Raw genomic sequence first — 19,516 nt, forward strand, 5'->3', positions numbered from 1 at the left:
GTGCCAAACACCATCTAAGCTGCCAGGGCATCATCGTCATCCTCCCATCACCATCCCTTCTCCACATCCTGCCATCATCCCCGCACTTTTTCCTCTCACCATCCCTACGCCATCTCCTTGTCCACCTCCAAAACCCCCTCCATCCCTCCCTATTCTGTTGCTTGAACTTCTAAGCTTTAAAATGATACCTAATTATTAAAAAAAAGTTTTTTTTTTAACAAAGAAATATTCTAGAAATATTCACAGAAATATTCTAGGTTTTACATTCTGCTTGCCAAGTGTAAAAAACCATGAGAAAGTTACACCATGTGTACATTTGGGGTTTTATGTTTTATAACTCCATGACGAATATCTTTAGATCTAAATGACAGATTATTGTATGATTGGGCTCATTTTAATTCGTTTTTGTGAATTTTGTGCCATTTTCAACGATCTATTTATGTTTCATGAAGTTATGAATGAAAACGTAACCTATATTTTTCTTAATTTAATGGTTTAATGTGTGTGATAACATCATAAGGAATATCTTTAGATCTAATGAACAAAGTATGATGAGTTTGGGCTCCTTTTAATCGGGAGCATTTTCTGAAAATAATAACGTGCGATTTTCCATGATCTATGCATGTTTCATGAAGTTACAAATAAAAGCGCAAAGTGAAAGTACAGTTATTTATTCTGCTGTGCCTCAAGCTAACCTGTCTGGTTTCATGTGTTACAGCTCTATGAAAGAAATCTTTCGATCTGATCGACGGATAATGGTAAATTTTGGCTCTTTTTAATCGGGAGAATTTTCTGAAAATAATTCTGTGTGGTTTTTCAAGATCTTCAAGATCTGCATGTTTCGTGAAGTTACGAGCTAAAACGGCACAGGACTGCAACCTCTGATTTTTTTGCTAAGCTACATGTCCTAATTCTGTTTTATGTGTTATAGCTCTATGAGTGACATATTTAGATCTGAACGATAGATTATGGTGAATTTGGGCTCTTTTTAATCGGGAGAATTTTCTGCAAATAATGACGTGCCATATGATATATGTATGTTTTATGAAGTTACGAGCGAAAACGCTACATGACAGCTACCTTAGATATTTTTGCTAAGCTATATGCTGCCTGTGCAGTTTTATGTGTGTTATAAATTCTTGAGGAATATCTTTAGATATTAGATTATTAGATAATGACGGATTATAGGGATTTTGGGCTATTTTTAATCAGGAGAATCTGCTCTAAAAAAAATTTTATTTTTCCATGATCTGAGCATGTTTTATGACGTTACAAGCAAAATGGTGACATCAGTATATTATTTTCATATGGGTCTGGGGGTGACTTCTTGTATGAAAACTTGCTCCAGTTTATTCAAAGTCCCAAACAATTATGCTTTGTTTTATTCTACTCGATGAGACCTGAGATGATGAGATGACACATGACTATCTGAGCTGTATGATGTTTTTGACATATTAGAGTAAATGGCACAAAAAACATATTTTGTAAATTATTATATATTTTTTGTCATTTATCAGCAAATAACTTGGCACTTCTTTGGAGTTAATCAAAGCGTCTACATGCATTGTAAAGCTCAGACTCTAAGCTTTCAAATGATATCTATTTTTTTGTTGATCAAGGCAATGGTTTGAAAAAATATGATTAGTAATATTTTCGGGGAGGGGGGGCGTCCCGCCCGCGGTACATTCGGGTTTAGAGGGACTGCTCAGCGCTCGTTAAGAGTTTATCAAAATAATTACATTCATTAAAAAGCTGACAAACCTATTTGTGTTATTCCATTCAGGGGTTGCTTAGTAATTTGATTATGAATTTTTTCGTTTGGCGGGACGCCGGCAGGACACCTCGGGTTTAAAGGGTTAAAGGTAACCTACACATTAGTAGCCTATTTTTAAAGTGCATAGTATCTAAAGTGTACATATTTGTTTTGAAGGGGTACCGCCATAGTGACAGTTTTGTAAGTTTTTATTTTGTGTGTGTGTGTGTGTGTACTGGTTTGGGTGGTTTATGAGGACACAAATTTGTATAATGACATGGGTATGACACAGGTATTACAATATGAAGGTGGTTTATGAGGACACAAATTTGTATAATGACATGGGTATGACACAGGTATTACAATATGAAGGTGGTTTATGAGGACACTACCTGTGTCCCCGTAATTCAAAAGGCTTAAAAAACATACTAAATGGTGTTTTTTTTGTTTTTTTTTAATCTAAAAATGCACAGTTTCCTGTAAGGGATAGGTTTAGGTGTAGGGTTGGTGTAGGGCGATAGAAAATACAGTTTGTACAGTATAAAAACCATTACGCCTATGGAGAGTCCCAGTAAACCACCAATACCAACATGTGTGTGTGTGTGTGTGTGTGTGGGAGCATGCCAACCTGGAGAGGTTCCCGATGACAGGGGTCTCCAGAAGTCCTCATAGTCGGATGAGCGGTCACACACACTGCCCTCGCAGCTCAGCGGGGACTGTTGAGAAAAATAATCCGCCGTGCACACCATGCTGGCCTTAGGGGAATGATTGCCCACCTCCACCGGGCTCTCGGGGATCTGCCCCATTTGACTTTCTAAACCCAATAAAATTCTCAATGCATTAACCATCGCTATTTTAATTACCGCTTTTCATTGCCTGATCAATACTGACCTATAGTTCGTACCTTGGCATGTAAGAAGTTTCTCAATTGGGATGCAGTTGTCGTCCAGGTAACGGGGTTGGTGATAACTGTGCGCCCGTTTGCTCTTCACCAAAAATGACCTCGGCATGTTTACGCTCCGTTATCAGGTTCAGGGTCACCAATCACTCACGGCTCTCCAATCCTGCCTAAAAATGGCGCAAAATGGATTTAGATAAAGAGCAACGGTGTGAAAAAATGCACCTGATCTTCACAGAACTGAATAAGGCAGGTCTGTCAAATCTCTACCATGCAGCATTTAGAATCAAAACCTCCCAAATAAACCAAAAACGATTTGAAGTCGAGGCACTCCACGTCACACTTCATTATTAGGCTCCCCCTTGGCAACTTGATCTCAAAGCCTTGTTTAGTAAACTGATCCTCTGTCAGCGTGATATACCAACCTCACGTCACTTCCAAGTAACGGCCTGCAAATGGAGCCCAGGGTATTGTTGCCAATAACTAATTGGTTTTGTTTTAGTCGTTAATAACCTGATGTCGAGACCTAAGGAACATCAAATTCAAGTAGGCCATAAACAGTTCCAAAAAGCATTTTACACTGTATATTTATTTCCCTAATAATAATGTTGTTATTAAATAAGACAATTGTATTGTTTCTTGATTCAACAAAGAAACAGTTTTGTATCAAACTGATTTTTATTATATTTGCAGGAGGAGCATACCAGCAGCTGCAACACGAGTTAAAGGGGTCATATGATGCGATTTCATTTTTTCCTTTCTCTTTAGAGTGTTACAAGCTCTTGGTGCATAAAGAAGATCTGTAAAGTTGCAAAGACTAAAGTCTCAAATCCAAAGAGATATTCTTTATAAAAGTTAAGAGTCAGCCACACCTACCTAAAACGGCTCGTTCGAACACGCCCCCCCATATCTACCTCACTATGTGGGAAGATTTGCATAACGCCGCCCAAATGTTCACGCAAAGAAAGAAGGCGTAACTTTTATTCTCACTGTAGTATTGTTGCCGCTGCCGCCATGTCGTGAAGACGCTGTGTGCTTCGTTGTGAAAGCGAAGCTACTTTGTTTGGTCTTCCAAAAGAGGACGATATCCGTCATGCCAAGAGCTGATGTGTGCTGGTCGCTGAGGAAATACATCAACTTAGTGCTGTGGATCGCCGGATCGGCCCTCACCGTTTTCACCGCTCCTTCGCCGGGACCGCCGTTCTCAACCCCGCCGCCTCAGCTCACTCTTGCCCGGCTTCAGCTCACACTAAGCCGGGGCTTTCGCTCACGCTAGGCCGCTGTGTTTTTCGTTGTGAAAGCAAAACTACTTTGTTTGGTCTTCCAAAAGAGGACGATATCAGCTTCGTCATGCCTAGAGCTGATCCGTGCTGGTCGCTGAGGAAATACATCAACTTAGTGCTGTGGATCGCCGGCACATTTTATGGAGGACTGTTTACTGATCCTGGAAGAGTAACGTTAGACTAAAATGCCGGCAGTTCTGACTCACGTAAGTACGTTTTCATTTATCATTTGCCACTGATGATTCAAACGCGAGTTTTGGGCAGTGTGGATTAACGTTAGCACTTGTTGTTTGTCATTTCTCTGATCACAAATACAGACAGGGTTTTATGTTTACGCGGCACGATGCAACGCAACGCGTAAAAAGACAGTATAAGTCATTATAATCAGTAATTATGTCCCCACTGGATGCAACAAATGCCTCGTTTGTAATGGGTTTTAATGTTTATGTCTCAGGCCGGACACGGCATCAACAGTAGTGTTGGGTCGTTCTTGAACGATTCGTTCGTTTTGAACGAATCTTTTTGGGGCATGGACTACTGGCTGTGCTTCTTTTTTCAACTGTATTTTGTAGGTGAATGGTAATTCTCAGAACCCTTCAAAAATGTCAGGAAACTTTTCCACTATGTTCCCCACATCGTTCTGTGTTTCGCCATTATTTATAACGTATACTCTTTTCACTAGACCTAGGTCTTCACATGCGTTATCTCCCAACACAGAATCATGTCCACCTGGAACAACCACGAACATGAGGTGATGTTCTTTGTTTTTCATTTTTACCTTCAGTCTGCATGCTCCTTTTGTTGGGATGCTTTGTCCATTATAAGCCTTGAGTTGTACCGTTTTCTGTTTTATACATGGCTTGATCTTCATTGCTCTGATATCATGCTCCGAAATCAGATTGACCTTTGCTCCTGTGTCTAGCTTGAGTGACACGATTACTCCGTTTATTTCCAGGGTGTGTCATCCACTTGTCATGTACAACACTATTCACATCAGTCTGCTCTGTTCTTTCCTGACTGAAATCAGCCTGTTCTACCATTCCAACAAAGAACGTGTCATTGAGATTTGTTTCTTCCACTGTATGTACATGCTCTTTTTGACTCGGTCTCCCTTTGGAAAAGCATTGCTTGGCAAAATGATTCTGTCCTTTACATTTGGCACAGACTTTGCAATAGGCTGGACACTGCTTTGGCACATGTTTTCTGCCACATCTCTTGCAGTTAAACAGTTCTTTCTCCTTTTGTTGTTTCACTTTACTCATTCCGCATCTCTGCATTTTCTCTGTTACTGCAGCTACAGCTGAACTGTCACTTCCATTAGTCTTTGCGGTTTCATAAAACGTTTTAGCATGCTGTAGAGCTATCTCACTGGCATGACATATCCGCACTGCGTCATTCAAGGTGAGCTCTGTCTCTCTCAAGAGCCTCTCCCTCACTTTTTTATCATTGATGCCAAACACAATTTGGTCACGAATCAATGAATCTTGCAACTGTCCGAGATTGCATGTTCGTGCTTTCAACTTCAAATCTACTAAGAAACTGTCAAAAGTCTCTCCTTGTTGCTGCAGACAAGACCGAAAAACATACCTTTCGAAAGTCTCATTCTTTTTCGGCGAGCAGTGTGAGTCAAGCTTCTCCATTACTACGTCGTATTTGCCTTTATCTTCAGCCCGCTCAAACACGAGCGTATTAAACACCTCTATAGTTTGAGGTCCCGCAACGGTGAGTAGCAGTGCAATCTTACGTGCATCTGATGCTTCATCAAGGCCCATTGCTTGTAGGTAGAGCGTAAATCATTGTTTGAACGTTCTCCATTCACAATCAATATTCCCCGTCCAGTTCACAGCGTCAGGCGGTTTCACACTTTCCATGACGACTCTGTGTCTCGGTGATCATCACCACTCCTGGTACCATGTAATGTTTCTTGATTCGACAAAGAAACAGGTTTGTATCAAACTGATTTTTATTATATTTGCAGGACGAGCATACCAGCAGCTGCAACACGAGTTAACTTCTACTTCGTCATCAACACACACTCACGGTAAGTGTAACACTACTGACACCTAGTGGTTAGCTTTAGTACTATCAAATCAAATACATTCTATCACTACAACAATGTTATTAGATAGCCTATTGAACAGGTTAGAATTATGAATAGCATCTCTATTTCTGTCTCACGCACAATGGCATGCTTATTCGGTTTATGGGCTAACATAGTAAATAGAAAACTTAAGTAGTATATAGAATGTTTAATTGTTTTTTTCTCTGTACATTTATATACAATTCTGTTGGAAAACGACAAATATTTATATAAAACGACAATTCATTGACAGTTCATTGGGACAATTGTTCAACATCCATGAGCTATATATTTTCATGCATACAGACATATTATACATGTTACATTCAAAATTAAATAATTGGCTTTTGTATTGTAATTGTAGCTACTAAAGCCAAAAGAAATGATTATAATATTATCTGGAAAATATTTACGTTGTAGGCTAGTTCATAATGTATCTTTTTCTGTTGACTTTCTGTATAAACCTGAGAAGAAACATTTTTAATTATTTAAGTATTTGTAAGCTATAGCGTCACTTTTTTAATAAAAATATTGCTTCAAAGCAGTTTTACCTTGAAAGCTATGAGCAAGATAAAGGAGAATATGATGCACATACCAACTAATCTTTAATGTATGCACATGAAAAGGGAAGTAACTATTACTAATTATTATAAATAATTAAGTAAAAAGAAAAGAAAATATTATAAATAACAAGTGTATGCTTCACAAAATAGGCTATGTATGCTTTTTATTCCTTACAGTTAAAACTAAGCCTAATAGAATCAAATAGGCTAGTGATTCATCTCATTATTTCAGATTAGTCTTTAGAAAGCAGAATGAAATCCTTATATTGTTACATTTTAATAAAATGTTACTTTTCCCATTTTATTTAATTTCCATTTTCTATTTTATTTTACATTTTCTTTCAATCTGACATTTCCCCCAGATCCCCTAGCACCTCCCCGGACCCCAGTTTGAAAACTCATGCATTAGGCAACTTAATGTTCTGTCTGCAGCTGAATCAAACTTTAACAACATTGATAGACCAACGCAGAGGTTGTATAAACTGGCCTGACAGCTTCAATAATGCTGAACTAAGGTTCTAGACGTCAAATTATGAATGGGAAAAACTTTGGCGCACCGGCTGTGCACACTCATAGTGTGTGACTACTATTAGGCTACAGTATCTCTTAACGTTTCTCCATAAAGTTACAATTACCTAGAAAAGTATGTGCAGAAACGAAGATTTCTTCAAACGTACCTCGATCAATGCGTCAAGATAACTGAAACTTTACCCAAAGCGAATATTTTTTTGAGTTATGACACCTGACTTCTATTCGAATGAAAATACCATTAGAAATCGAGGCAAGAGAAATAAGGGATCCATCGAGATTAAAATCTGCTGCATGCTGTCGGTCTAAACTGATTGTCCTGAGTCAGGACGGGACTCACCTGTTGCGCTGCTGTGCTCCTCTACAATGACTGCTGCGCGCGACCTGCCTCCGTGTCAAGCTACAGCCGTGCAAACACGCGCCTTAAATACACAATTTTAACTTCCTGAACGCGACCGTGTTTGATCGTGTCTCACAAACATTTCACCCAATTTTCGTAAATGCCTGCAGCGACATAACCCCATGCATTTGAATGCCAGTTGAAAGAGAACATAAATGATTGTTTTATGAACTGCATGCTATGATGTAGTCTGATTACTGTAGACGCCCATTGTGATCTAAATCACATTAGGATTTTTGGCTTGTCTATGTGGGACGATTTTATATTTGCCCCAGGTGTGGTTTTCTGCAATTATTCTTCCAGGAATAGCATTCAGCCAACGCTTGGTGTTATTGTATTTTCAGAAATACATCAAAATGCAATCCATTCGTACAATGACTTGAATACACCTCTTCTATGATGAACGTGTTTTCAATTTAGAATTAAAATACATTTTTCATTTATATTTGTAGGTTTAAGACATAAAGATGGAGCTTTATAGCCTACGTATAAAGAAAATATAAGAAAATAAAGAAAAAAATAAGAAAAGCCAGATTAAAATTATTAAAGAATTTTTTATTATTACTTCTTAGAATATATAAGAGAATATATATAAATTACCTATGATGTTATCACTACAACACTGACCATACACAGTGTGAAAATTATATTTAAAAATTTTAAAAAGAACTGATATGTCCATAATAGTGAATTATATGTATGTGTGGTTTACTGACTATTAATTTATTTACTGACATTAACATAAACAAAGTTTTGAAAATGTTAATACATTTGAAACAGCAGAGAGAAAACCTGGTGGCTAAAACACTCTAAACTCCAGTGACACTGGTTCAAATAAATTAATTTGGCTGAAATCCCTGTTGTTCAAAATCAGTCGGATTTTCATTAGAGGCATCCAGTAATAAGATATTTATGGCTGACCATAGTTAAAACTTATTTTACAGTGTGACAGTACTAACAAGTGCTGTGTGATGTTTACTTGAATGTTAGATCTAAGACATTTAACATCCCTTTTTTTTTTTTCTGGTAAGAATGAGAAATCTTGCTGTCACTTTCAAGTGTTAATGGCAAAACTGTCACAGTGTGTCTCTGCTCATGACACTTAAAGTGTTGCAGCATGTTTAACAGCTGGGACTGTGAAGACTCTCTCATAGTAGACACTGCAGCTGTGGGTAGTACTCTTTATAGAACATCTTCAGTGTCTCACCGGATGGCGTGCTTCTGGAGACAGGATGATGAGACGTTAGGGCAGCTGTCCATTTTTAGGAGTCATTGTACTTCAGAGAGGTGGATGTGGAAGGCCTCAGTGCGGGTTGAGAAAATGGCGTAGTATGTTTGGAGAGGCTCTGAATCTGTAAAGAATTAGATCAATCAAAGACTGCATAATCATATTGTTTGAAAACGTTAAACAGAACCTAACAATTAAGGGCTGATTATATTAACACGTAAGCTTTAAATAAGAATGAGAAATCTTGCTGTCACTTTCAAGTGTTAATGGCAAAACTGTCACAGTGTGTCTCTGCTCATGACACTTAAAGTGTTGCAGCATGTTTAACAGCTGGGACTGTGAAGACTCTCTCATAGTAGACACTGCAGCTGTGGGTAGTACTCTTTATAGAACATCTTCAGTGTCTCACCGGATGGCGTGCTTCTGGAGACAGGATGATGAGACGTTAGGGCAGCTGTCCATTTTTAGGAGTCATTGTACTTCAGAGAGGTGGATGTGGAAGGCCTCAGTGCGGGTTGAGAAAATGGCGTAGTATGTTTGGAGAGGCTCTGAATCTGTAAAGAATTAGATCAATCAAAGACTGCATAATCATATTGTTTGAAAACGTTAAACAGAACCTAACAATTAAGGGCTGATTATATTAACACGTAAGCTTTAAAGGGATAGTCCACCCAAAACTGAAATAGCTGTCATCATTTACTTACCCTCATATAGTTTCAAACCTGTATGACTTTCTTTCTTCTGCAGAACACAAAATATTTTCTTTTGTGTTGCACAGAAGTAAAAAGTCATACAGGTTTGGAATGAAATGAGGAAGACTAAATGATGACAGAATTTTCATTTTTTAGGTGAAAAATCATTTTAAGGCACACAACACTATGTTTCTACACTGACATGCATATGCAGTATTAACCACAATTAACCACAATTGCCACAGAAAGTGAAAAAGATGTCTCACGTATTTAGGCAAAAAAAAAATAGAAAAATCAACATAGTGCATGTTTCTTTATCTATTATCTTGCCTTTGATAGGTCTATTAATTCTCAATATTCTGTTGTAGGCCTAGTAATAGATTTAGGGTGTCTTTGCAGATACAAAAGTGACCTGTAGAGTCAGATATTTGTATTCACTGTCTCAGAGATCGGTTTTATTGAATATATAGTACTATAGCAAGTGTTTTGTTTTTTAATGAATAACATTAATAATAATGAGATGACTAATCATTCTAATTCAAATGTATTTTAAAAAAATATTGATTTGCTTTCATTTTTTAACTGTATTTATTTTAATTTTATTTATGTATTTATTTATTTTCTATTAATTTATTTAAATTATATTTTTAAATGAAAATGAATTCATATTAATTATGTATTAAAATTTATTTTCAAATAGATTTAAACATGTGGTCTAGTAAGAATTGATCTTATGATGAAAGTTCAACTCATTTGTCCTGTCTTCAGTCCTTTTAGATTAAAGCTAATAGCAGTATAAAGAGCAAATGTGAAGCAATTCAAAGTACAAGTAATCTCTCACAGTGCAGCACAGAGTGTAAACGTGACAAACTTCCTCCTCCTCACATCAAGAACAGGAAACCAAAGACAGACTTGAACAGACACTATGAATGCAGCAATAGGTCAATACTTCTGAAACACTGATGTCTATTTTTCTTTCTCTGCTTTCTTCTAGGGCAGAGCCTTTCTGCATCTCTTTAGGGAGTACGTGATTGAAATAGCTGCATAAAGTAGCCGTGATAATGGTTTGAGGTTTCAGAGTGTTCACTTTGTCTGGTAGTTATGAGAAGAAAGAATGAGACGTATACAAGCTTTCACGACCACAATGTTATTTCTAAATTTGAGACTACAGCTCAACCAAAGAGCAATCAGAGATGGCGCATGGCTTAGCAGCTCTTTAAAAAAGGAGACATTGATTATAGCCACACACATCTCTCAATTCAAAACCACGCATGTGGGAATTAACGTTGAGAATGCATACATTCTTATTGCTGTTTAAAACACAACAGCATTATATTTCTCGTCAATACAGACTGATACGAGAACTTCTAGCACAGAACTCTAAAACAATCTCCCAAAGAGTTTTGACTACAACATTTATAAGCTAAACACAATGCTATCAGTAACGAACCAGATTATGAGAAATAAGTATCCATCTAATTTAATCAGACTGGCTCCCCTTGTCACCGAAACCACAAAAAATCACAAAAAATCTTCAGGTGTTCAGGGGCGCTCACACCTACAGGTTATCTGATAGTGGCAGTTTCTCACCAGACCTCAAACCACTGGCAGTGTTTCTGCTCGCTACAGATAGGGAAGAGTAGGATTTTAGTGTTTTTAAGTGATAAAGCCATATAAAAATATGTAATTTTTATTAAGAATATTGAATATTTTAATATTTTCTTTTTTATATATATATAGAAAATATAAAAATAATAGAATGTAATAAATATATATTTTTCCATTTTCCACTTTTAGGACTGAATTTTTATTGCTAAACATGAAAACGCTATAAACAGACAATAAATGCAAGTAACATAGCAAATAAAATATATCAAATGAACTCCAGACCAAAGTGTTGTAGGGCAAAAGATTTAATGCCAAGTAGTCTAAATTTGAAAAGGTGTTTATTCAAGTAAAATTTATATATTTTTATTTAAAATATTCTAGAGTAATATTGATGTTGTTCTATTAGAATTTTTAAAATTTTATATGTTGTTATAAATTTAAAAGAAATTTTAAAAACAATATATTCCAATACAAGTTCTCATAAATACATTAATAAAAAAATTTTTTCTTGTGTCACACTGGTTTTGCTATAGTTTAAGTATTTTATTTTGCTGGGTCAAAACTGGATGAAAACTAGCCAAGAATGTGAAAAAAAAAGGCTGCAGATTTTTTTACGTCATAATAAGGGTTAAGAATCTGTGTATTAATACTAAATTGATTTTTTTACTGTCTGTGAAATCACAAACTAAAAATGCCAAAACTGATGATTCATCCATGATAGCTGCAGACTGATTGCTTGTAACATGGCTTTATTCTCTTCTTGTTGTACCATGTGAACAGCAGTTTATCTCACTAGCACCTTTTTGACAATGCTATGTGACAAGACAATAATGAACCAGGCAGCACAGTTAACCGGTTACAATGGAAGGAGGTCTTCCGTTATCTTTGTAATCAGCTATGCTCATCGTGAACCTGCCGGTGTACCAAGCTGGGGTTTCTGGTTGTAAATCTACTGAACAGTGGGTGCTACAAATCACATGGAGGCAGAAGTGTTGAGAGGTGCTAAGAGTTTCCTGGCCATTGTGTGGCTATTTGAGAAAATGTTCTCTCAATAAGGAAAAGTTTGCCTCCACAGCATGCGTGCATGTTCATGGCTCTGATGGCTTATTGTGACACGTGTATTTTACTAATTTCATTTCGAGTCAGAAGTTTCATTTTGGTTCCTCTGTGCCTTGGTGTGCTGCAGTACTTAGCGTTAGCATGCTCATACGTGTGTTAGCATCACTATGTAGCTTCTGACACAGTGACACAGAGTCTAATTGTAATCTGCGGTCTTACTGGAAGATTTATTTGTCTGGGTGCACCACCTCGGCTTGACAAGATGTGTAAAACATGTGGCCAGCAAGTGACAATCAAAATGTAGAAAATCTTTACATCTCAGAATAAGTTGCAGTTTAATTTCCTTGCTTAAAGTCAGCATGAAATTTAAATTCACCCTGTCTATTTTGTAACTGCATTTTAAATAAGCTATTTTCTGTGAATGTGCAAGGCTTTTACTTCATTAAGAACTATAGGCAAATAGCTAGAAGAATAACAAAGTGCAGGAAACTGTAAAATTTTGCATTACAAACCAATGTGTTTATGATTATGATAATAAATTAAAGTAATATCATAACAAATACCAGTTTGCAATATCATGCAGCATAATAGACTGTTTTTGTACAGGTAAAACAAATGAATATAAAAAATGTGTTTACTTTTTTCTTTTTTTTTTATGACTTCAATGGAAAGAACCATCCTCATTGTTTTTTTTGTGGATATGTTTAGGCTCATTCATGCCAAGAATGATAACTAGAAAGATAACTATTATGATAACTATATTATCGTCCAGCCCAGCAGATGTTTTTATAAGGTTCTGTTGTCCACTGTTTTACATTCTCTCGCTCTTTAAAGTCGAGTAGATTCTGACTGGGTGTCAATGTTTTTATTATTTATCAGCTGGAAAAAAAAATTCTAAAAGTGATTCAGACGATATCGTTCCTCCGTGTTGGACTTATTCTCATAGAATTAGAAGGATTATTAAAACTTTATAGTTATAGTTATTGTTTTAGTTATCATCTTTGGTGTGGACACTCAGATGTATGTCACAATACTGAAAAAATTCTGTCATTAATTATTCATCCTCATGTAAACCTGATGTTCATCTTTGAAAAAACCCAAATAAAGATTTTTAATGAAACCAGAGAGATTTCTGTCCCTCCACTGAAAGTCAATTTCTTCCAAACATTGATGCTTCAAAAAGTTCATAAAGACAATATAAAATTAATCCATATACATCGAGCGGTTTAATCCAAGTCTTTGATCACTTTATATGATGAACAGATTTAATTTAGGCTTTTCACATAAACACTGATCAACACACATACAGAGCACATCAAACAGAAGTATAACCATACTTGCTTGACACACGATAACAAAACTCATTAAGGGTGAGTAACTGATGAGTAATTTTCATTTTTGGGTGATTTAACCCTTTAAAGACAGACTTTTACTTTTCATTTATGAATTAACATAACCACAACCAGGACCGTTTCTAGACATTTGAAGGCCCTAGGCAAAATTCATGATGGAGGCCCCGCCACACCCAATAAAAAGCACTTGAAACAAATATGATCCTAACCTTTTTATTTAAACAACATTTCATTTTACATTTTGTATATTTTTACTTATTCCAGTCTTCAGTGTCACATGATCCTTCAGAAATCATTCTAATATGCTGATTTATTATCAGTGTTAGACACTATTTGTGTTTTTTTTTCTTTTTTTTTTCGTATTTTTAATCGAATAAATGCTGGCTTGATGAGCATAAGAGACTTCTTTCAAAAACGTTAAAAATAGTAAGTGTCCAAAATTTTGATCGGTACTGTATGTACATTTTAATCAAATTTTATTTAAGGCAGTGTTTCTCAACCCTGGTCCTGAGCGCCCCCCAACACTGCACATTTTGTATGTCTCCCTTATCTGACACCCATTTCAGGTCCTGGAGTTTCTTTTAATGAGCTAATGAGTTGAATCAGGTGTGTTTGATTAGGGAGACACACAAAATGTGCAGTGCTGGGGGGCGCCCAGGACCAGGGTTGAGAAACACTGATCTAAGGTCATCTCTTTTTTTGTTTGTAAGGATGTTATTATTGCCGTGATATTATGATTGTTATCATTATTATTATTTGCAGTCATTTGTTCAGTACTTTATTCACAGTTCCTAGCTGGGTATGGGCAGGATTTTCCCCTCCCATTTAATCAATATTGACTATAGATATTGTCATATTATTATAATATTAATAATATGATATTATGTATTGCATTGTTACCTTAAATATGCACTATATACACAAATCATATTCAGGTAAGTGACAATTAAACTACTGTATATTAACAATGAGGCTATTATTTCGCTGCCTGTCTTGACTGGTGGACTAGCGTATAGGGGATGTTATGGTTATGGAGGCCCCATCTCAAAGCCCGAGGCCCTAGGCAATTGCCTGCTCTGCCTATAGGTAGCACCGGCACTGACCATAGCTGATTGTCCAATCACTCATGAGCAAAACTGGCATTCAGTCTGTGAAGCTATGGATAGTAACACTGCTGGGCCTATTTAAGTGCATAAAGAGAAACTGATGTGACATGAAATAAAAAAGGTCAAACATACTTAAATTTGTAACTCTGTGATCTGCTTTTGAAGAACTGCAATACTGGTCATGTTCGCTGCTTCTTTGTCCAGCTTTTCTTTTCACTGGGGAAAAGGTAAACACCTCTTAAATTCACTGAAGCACAGCAAATGAAGCCACAATATGAGCGGTAAAGTAACATTCAGTGTTTTGAAATCAGACTTATACTCATCAGAATCTTTTCGTCTACCACCATCACACCAGACTAGCCCATCCAATGGAGAACTCTTTCACAGTGACTTTAATGCAAGCAGTCATCTGTTTTACATCACGGTAAAGTGAGATACAGTGTTAGAATTTTCTTGCAAAATCACTTCTGCATAAAAGAGCTGATAGACAAGTGCAATGTGGAGGCCTGGTCTGAGTGTGTGAACTACGCCAGCATCTGAAGATTTGGCCAGCAGAGTGAGAAAGATGTTATCATAGAAAAGCAGAAGATACCGGTTCCCTCAAAGCTGTTTGAGTGATCAACAGACAGGCCACTCTTGCACTAAGTCATGTGTGATGAATAAATGGAATAGTCGCTGATCTGAGCTTTACAAATGAACTGTGTTTTTGTTTTGGGGCTGTGATTAGTGCTCATGGAAAAGGCTTGTGTATTGTGAGGTGCTTTCATCTCCTCTGTCAGTGACTGTCAGTCAGAAAATGAGTTAAAGGAATAGCCTAAATAGCCTAAAAGGTTGCTATTAAGCTCAGCTGACAGCATTTTTGGCACAATATTAATTATCACAAAAATCCCACACACAAAAATTATTACTTACAATAGAAATAAATGAGGCAAATATTTTGAGGTTTTAAAAGCAGAAATGTGTAGCTTAAAATTTCATAAAAGCATTTACATTAATTCTTCTGTTAAAACTTATGTATTATTTGACTGTAAAGCTGTTTAAATCATATTTTTAGTCATTTTAGTGTTTGTGGCATTGTGTTGTCATGGTCACAAAGTTTTAAAATTGAATATAACTTTTGAAAAAAATTTATATACCTTTAAAATTGAATATAACAATGTTATTTAGCTTTTTTTTCACACCATGAATCATGTTAATGCTCATATTGTTACGTCTTGTGGCTCTACTACTGAAACACTGCATTAGTATTTTAACATGTATGAATGGGCTTATTCACTTCCACAAGTGCCTCACTGTAACCCAGATTTAGCTTTTTTTCTTGAAGAAACTTGTAGAAAATTGGGAATCACTTTTTGTGGTTTCATGCCACACATTCTGTCGACTGAACTTAACTTGTGCTCAACCTAAAATATTCCCTTAACACAGAGTTGGGGTGAGTGAGAGAAATTTAATGATGCTCTTGGTCCAGACCAGGATTAATTTAGCCTGAAGGAAGTCAGCGAGGTTAAATGACACTGTAATTAGACACCTCCAGACTGTCAAATAGCAGATGATGTCAGGTGTGGTGTTACCTTGTATTGGACAGTTGAAAACTGCTGTCTGCTCTGTTGTAATTGGCTTCTTGGTTCTGTGATGTCAGCTCCTGTAGATTTTTTTTTTTTTTTTTTTTTTTTTTTTTTTTTAAAGGGTGTAATGGAGATTGGGGCGTTGTAATAAGTAGGGAAATATAAAGTATCAGTATTCAGGTCAGTATTTTCTTTAGTGTTCCTGGACACCGCAGCGACCTTTTTTTAACTCATATAATTTAAGCTCAGTTCAAGATTTCATATATATTTAATAATTATTCGTTAACTAGCTGCTTCACGTCAAAGTCCTGATAACCCTGATTTTTTTAAGTGTATTGTAGTCACACATTTTATGATGCACTAATTGTTTAAATGGCAGAATTATGAAATCTGAATTATGTAGAATTATACATATTTATTACACTGTATTTTTATTGGTCAGTCGCAGCATTCTGTCGTTAAATCGTCAGAAACATCGCTGTATAAATAGCCACTCATCTGGGAAACTGTTCTGTATCTCTACAAGTACTCTACTAAAATAATTCAAGTACAAATTCAATGTTTAATGCCCATGTATTTGCTAATTTGGTAAGTAACCTTTTTAACTCGTATAACTTAAATTCAGATCAATAGTTCATATATATTTAATAATTATTTGTTAACTATCTGCTTCACGTCAAAGTCCTGTTTTAATAAAAAGTCCAATTAGCAGCCGACTTTGTTAGCTCTTGCTTAGATCGAAATGGATGTAAGTAACTCAGCTGTATTGTTTATGTGTGTAATGGTCAAGGTAGTTGTCGATCAGATTTTTTAAATCCACCTTTTGTAAATTAAATGGGTGTAACAAGCCTATTAGTAACCCCAACAAAGCAAATGACATCTTACAGTGGATATCATGGCTGTTCTTATGAATCTCTTTTATGTAGATCATTCTAATAGATCTTAGCTTTATACTTAGTTGCCATGAAGTTTATAAACATGTCATCACCAGGCCCTTTTCTCGCTCTTTTTCTGTTAGTATAGGAAGCGTGAGATACTGTACCTGTGAGGGCATTTATCTACCAGTGCATTTGCATTGACAAACAATAGAGCTATCATGTGCACCACTGCTCCATTGCACAATTTAGAGTGAATTGGTTACGTCTGGGAAGACCCATAGTCGTCACACAGTAATCTGTCAGATATGTCAACCTTAGGGTTACATAAGATGAAAAACAACACCTTTTTGCCTGTATGGACTGAAATCATTGCTGTTTTTATGTTGAGCTTTAATTAGTGTTTTCTATTTAAATTTAGGTTTAATTTTAAGCAGATCTGTTCTCGGGTCAAAGTAAAGCCAACGCTTCAAACACATCTTTATTAAGACTTTAGTTTCAGTTTCAGCATTGTCTATGCCTGAAATATTTATGTGTGAGGATGTATTGAAAGCAGCGTATGTTGTGCTGTAGATATGGACGTTATTGCTTCTATGCCTCAGCTTAAGAGCACTACATGTTATTGTATAGTCAGGAACAGGGTGTCCAGCCTGGCCTGCAGGATGATTTGAGAAAAATAGAAAGGAAAATATCCTTAAAACATACATTTATTGTATTGATATAATATATTAATAATGAATAAAGGGACAGTTCACATAAAAAATGAAAATTTAGTCATTTATTCACCGTTTATTTTCCAAACATTTCCAAATATTTTCTTTTGTAAGACGGAAACTTAAAATAGTTTGAAGGGTGTTGGTAACCAAACCATTTTGATGACTGTTGACTTGACCATTGGTGAAAAAAAAAAACACTGAGACATTTCTCAAAATATCTTCTATTATGTTCCACAGAAGAAAGTAAATTAGACAGGTTTGATACAACATGAGCGCGAGTAAATAATAGAAAGTGTTTGGGTGAACTGTCATTTTAAAACTTGTTTATCAGCTGAAGCTGAAACAATATTGAAAACATAGACAGGTACATGGAAGAATATTAGGGTTGCAAAGTGAATTTCACATTTCAGTTTTCCCTGAATGATTATTAGAGATATTGTATTAATACTAGTTTAGCGTTGCCGGCGGCAGACTGAGATGCAAGCCTGTAAGTAAAATGAGTTGTACAATTTCCTTGTTTAACTCTAATTTTGTCTAAATATTCGGTTTTAGACAGCTCGTTAAAACTGAATTAACAAACTAAAGGTATCCAGCCAATTGCAGTCACTGATTTGCACTTTTTCTTTTTCAAAATAATCTAATAACTATTTGACTATTATTTCCTAATTACCAGTTGTGTATGTATATGAAATCAAGTGCCTCTGGTCAGGGAAATTTCACTTCAAATTGCCTTTTGTTGTACTTGATTATTTGTTATTAAAGTACCATAAAAATTATTCTGGACTTGAAGGTCCAGAATAGCTAATCACATGTTGATCATGCAGGAAATAAAAAATATCACTCATGCTCTACAACCTAATGCTAAGAGAAAATTCTCACTTTCCACAGAGAAAATGCTCTGTGAATCTAATTGTGTATCAGATAGATGATGTCTGTATGCACTAATCTAACCAGCATGCCTAATTAATTTCTTGACTATCTGTCTTAAACTGCAAAACTTACTTGGTTGAAAGTGTTTGATCATCTGGTCCAAAGGGGATGGAGGCCAGAGGCTGTGATTGGGCTCATCATAAGCTTAGATGGAACTGTTATTTAGATTCCGTAACATTTAAATCTGATTATTTAGTCAATTCATGCACATACACTAACAATTGGGGTCGGTAAGATTTTTAAAATCTTTTCTAAAGAAGTTTCTTATGCTCACCAAAGCTACATTTAATAAAAAATACAGTAAAAACAGTAATATTGTGAAAACTTACAACTTAAAACTTATAACTTATTCTACTGTAAAATATTTTTCATGTATTTTATTTTTGTCATGGTGAAACTGAAATTTCAGTATCATTACTCTAGTCTTCAGTGTCACATGATCCATACTAGAAATCATTCTAATATGCTGATTTGCTGCATAATAAACATGTCTTATTATTATTAAAGGGGACATATCATGAAAATCTGACTTTTCCAGGTTTTAAGTGCTATAATCAGGTCCCCGGTGCATCTACCAACCAAGGAAACGTAAAAAAGATTTTTAAAATTTATTTATTTATTTATTTAGTTGACAGGGATATTGTACATTAATAAAACATTCCTGTAAATGTACCAGAATTAGCCAAGGCTATTTTACATCCGTAGTCCCTGGACAAGATGTTACAAGTCACCCTAAAATAAAATGTAATTAAAAATACATACTAAAAAATTTTATAATTACATAGTTCAAATCATACAGTATTCTATTAAAAAACAATGGGATCAAATAAAGACAATGCAAACAAGATACAATCAATAATAGGATAGCTAGCAAATATAA

General features: G+C 35.7%; 1 protein-coding gene across 1 annotated transcript in view; it reads right to left on the reverse strand.

Annotated features, from left to right (window-relative positions):
* LOC107743364 (zinc finger protein Gfi-1-like) overlaps positions 1 to 16,157 on the reverse strand; it is a 24,059-nt gene extending 7,902 nt beyond the window's left edge. Inside the window, exons 1-4 of the mRNA XM_016556542.1 lie at positions 16,122 to 16,157; positions 14,683 to 14,766; positions 2,658 to 2,821; positions 2,382 to 2,567 (exon numbers count right to left, since the gene is read on the reverse strand). Coding sequence (XP_016412028.1) covers positions 2,382 to 2,567; positions 2,658 to 2,763 — 292 coding nt within the window. The 5' untranslated portion in view covers positions 2,764 to 2,821; positions 14,683 to 14,766; positions 16,122 to 16,157. The remainder of the gene's footprint in view (positions 1 to 2,381; positions 2,568 to 2,657; positions 2,822 to 14,682; positions 14,767 to 16,121) is intronic.
* Positions 16,158 to 19,516: the final 3,359 nt, after the last annotated feature.

This window comes from Sinocyclocheilus rhinocerous, unplaced genomic scaffold (assembly GCF_001515625.1).
Source record: "Sinocyclocheilus rhinocerous isolate Xijiao unplaced genomic scaffold, SAMN03320098_v1.1 scaffold1458, whole genome shotgun sequence".
Classification (NCBI taxonomy): Eukaryota; Metazoa; Chordata; class Actinopteri; order Cypriniformes; family Cyprinidae; genus Sinocyclocheilus; species Sinocyclocheilus rhinocerous.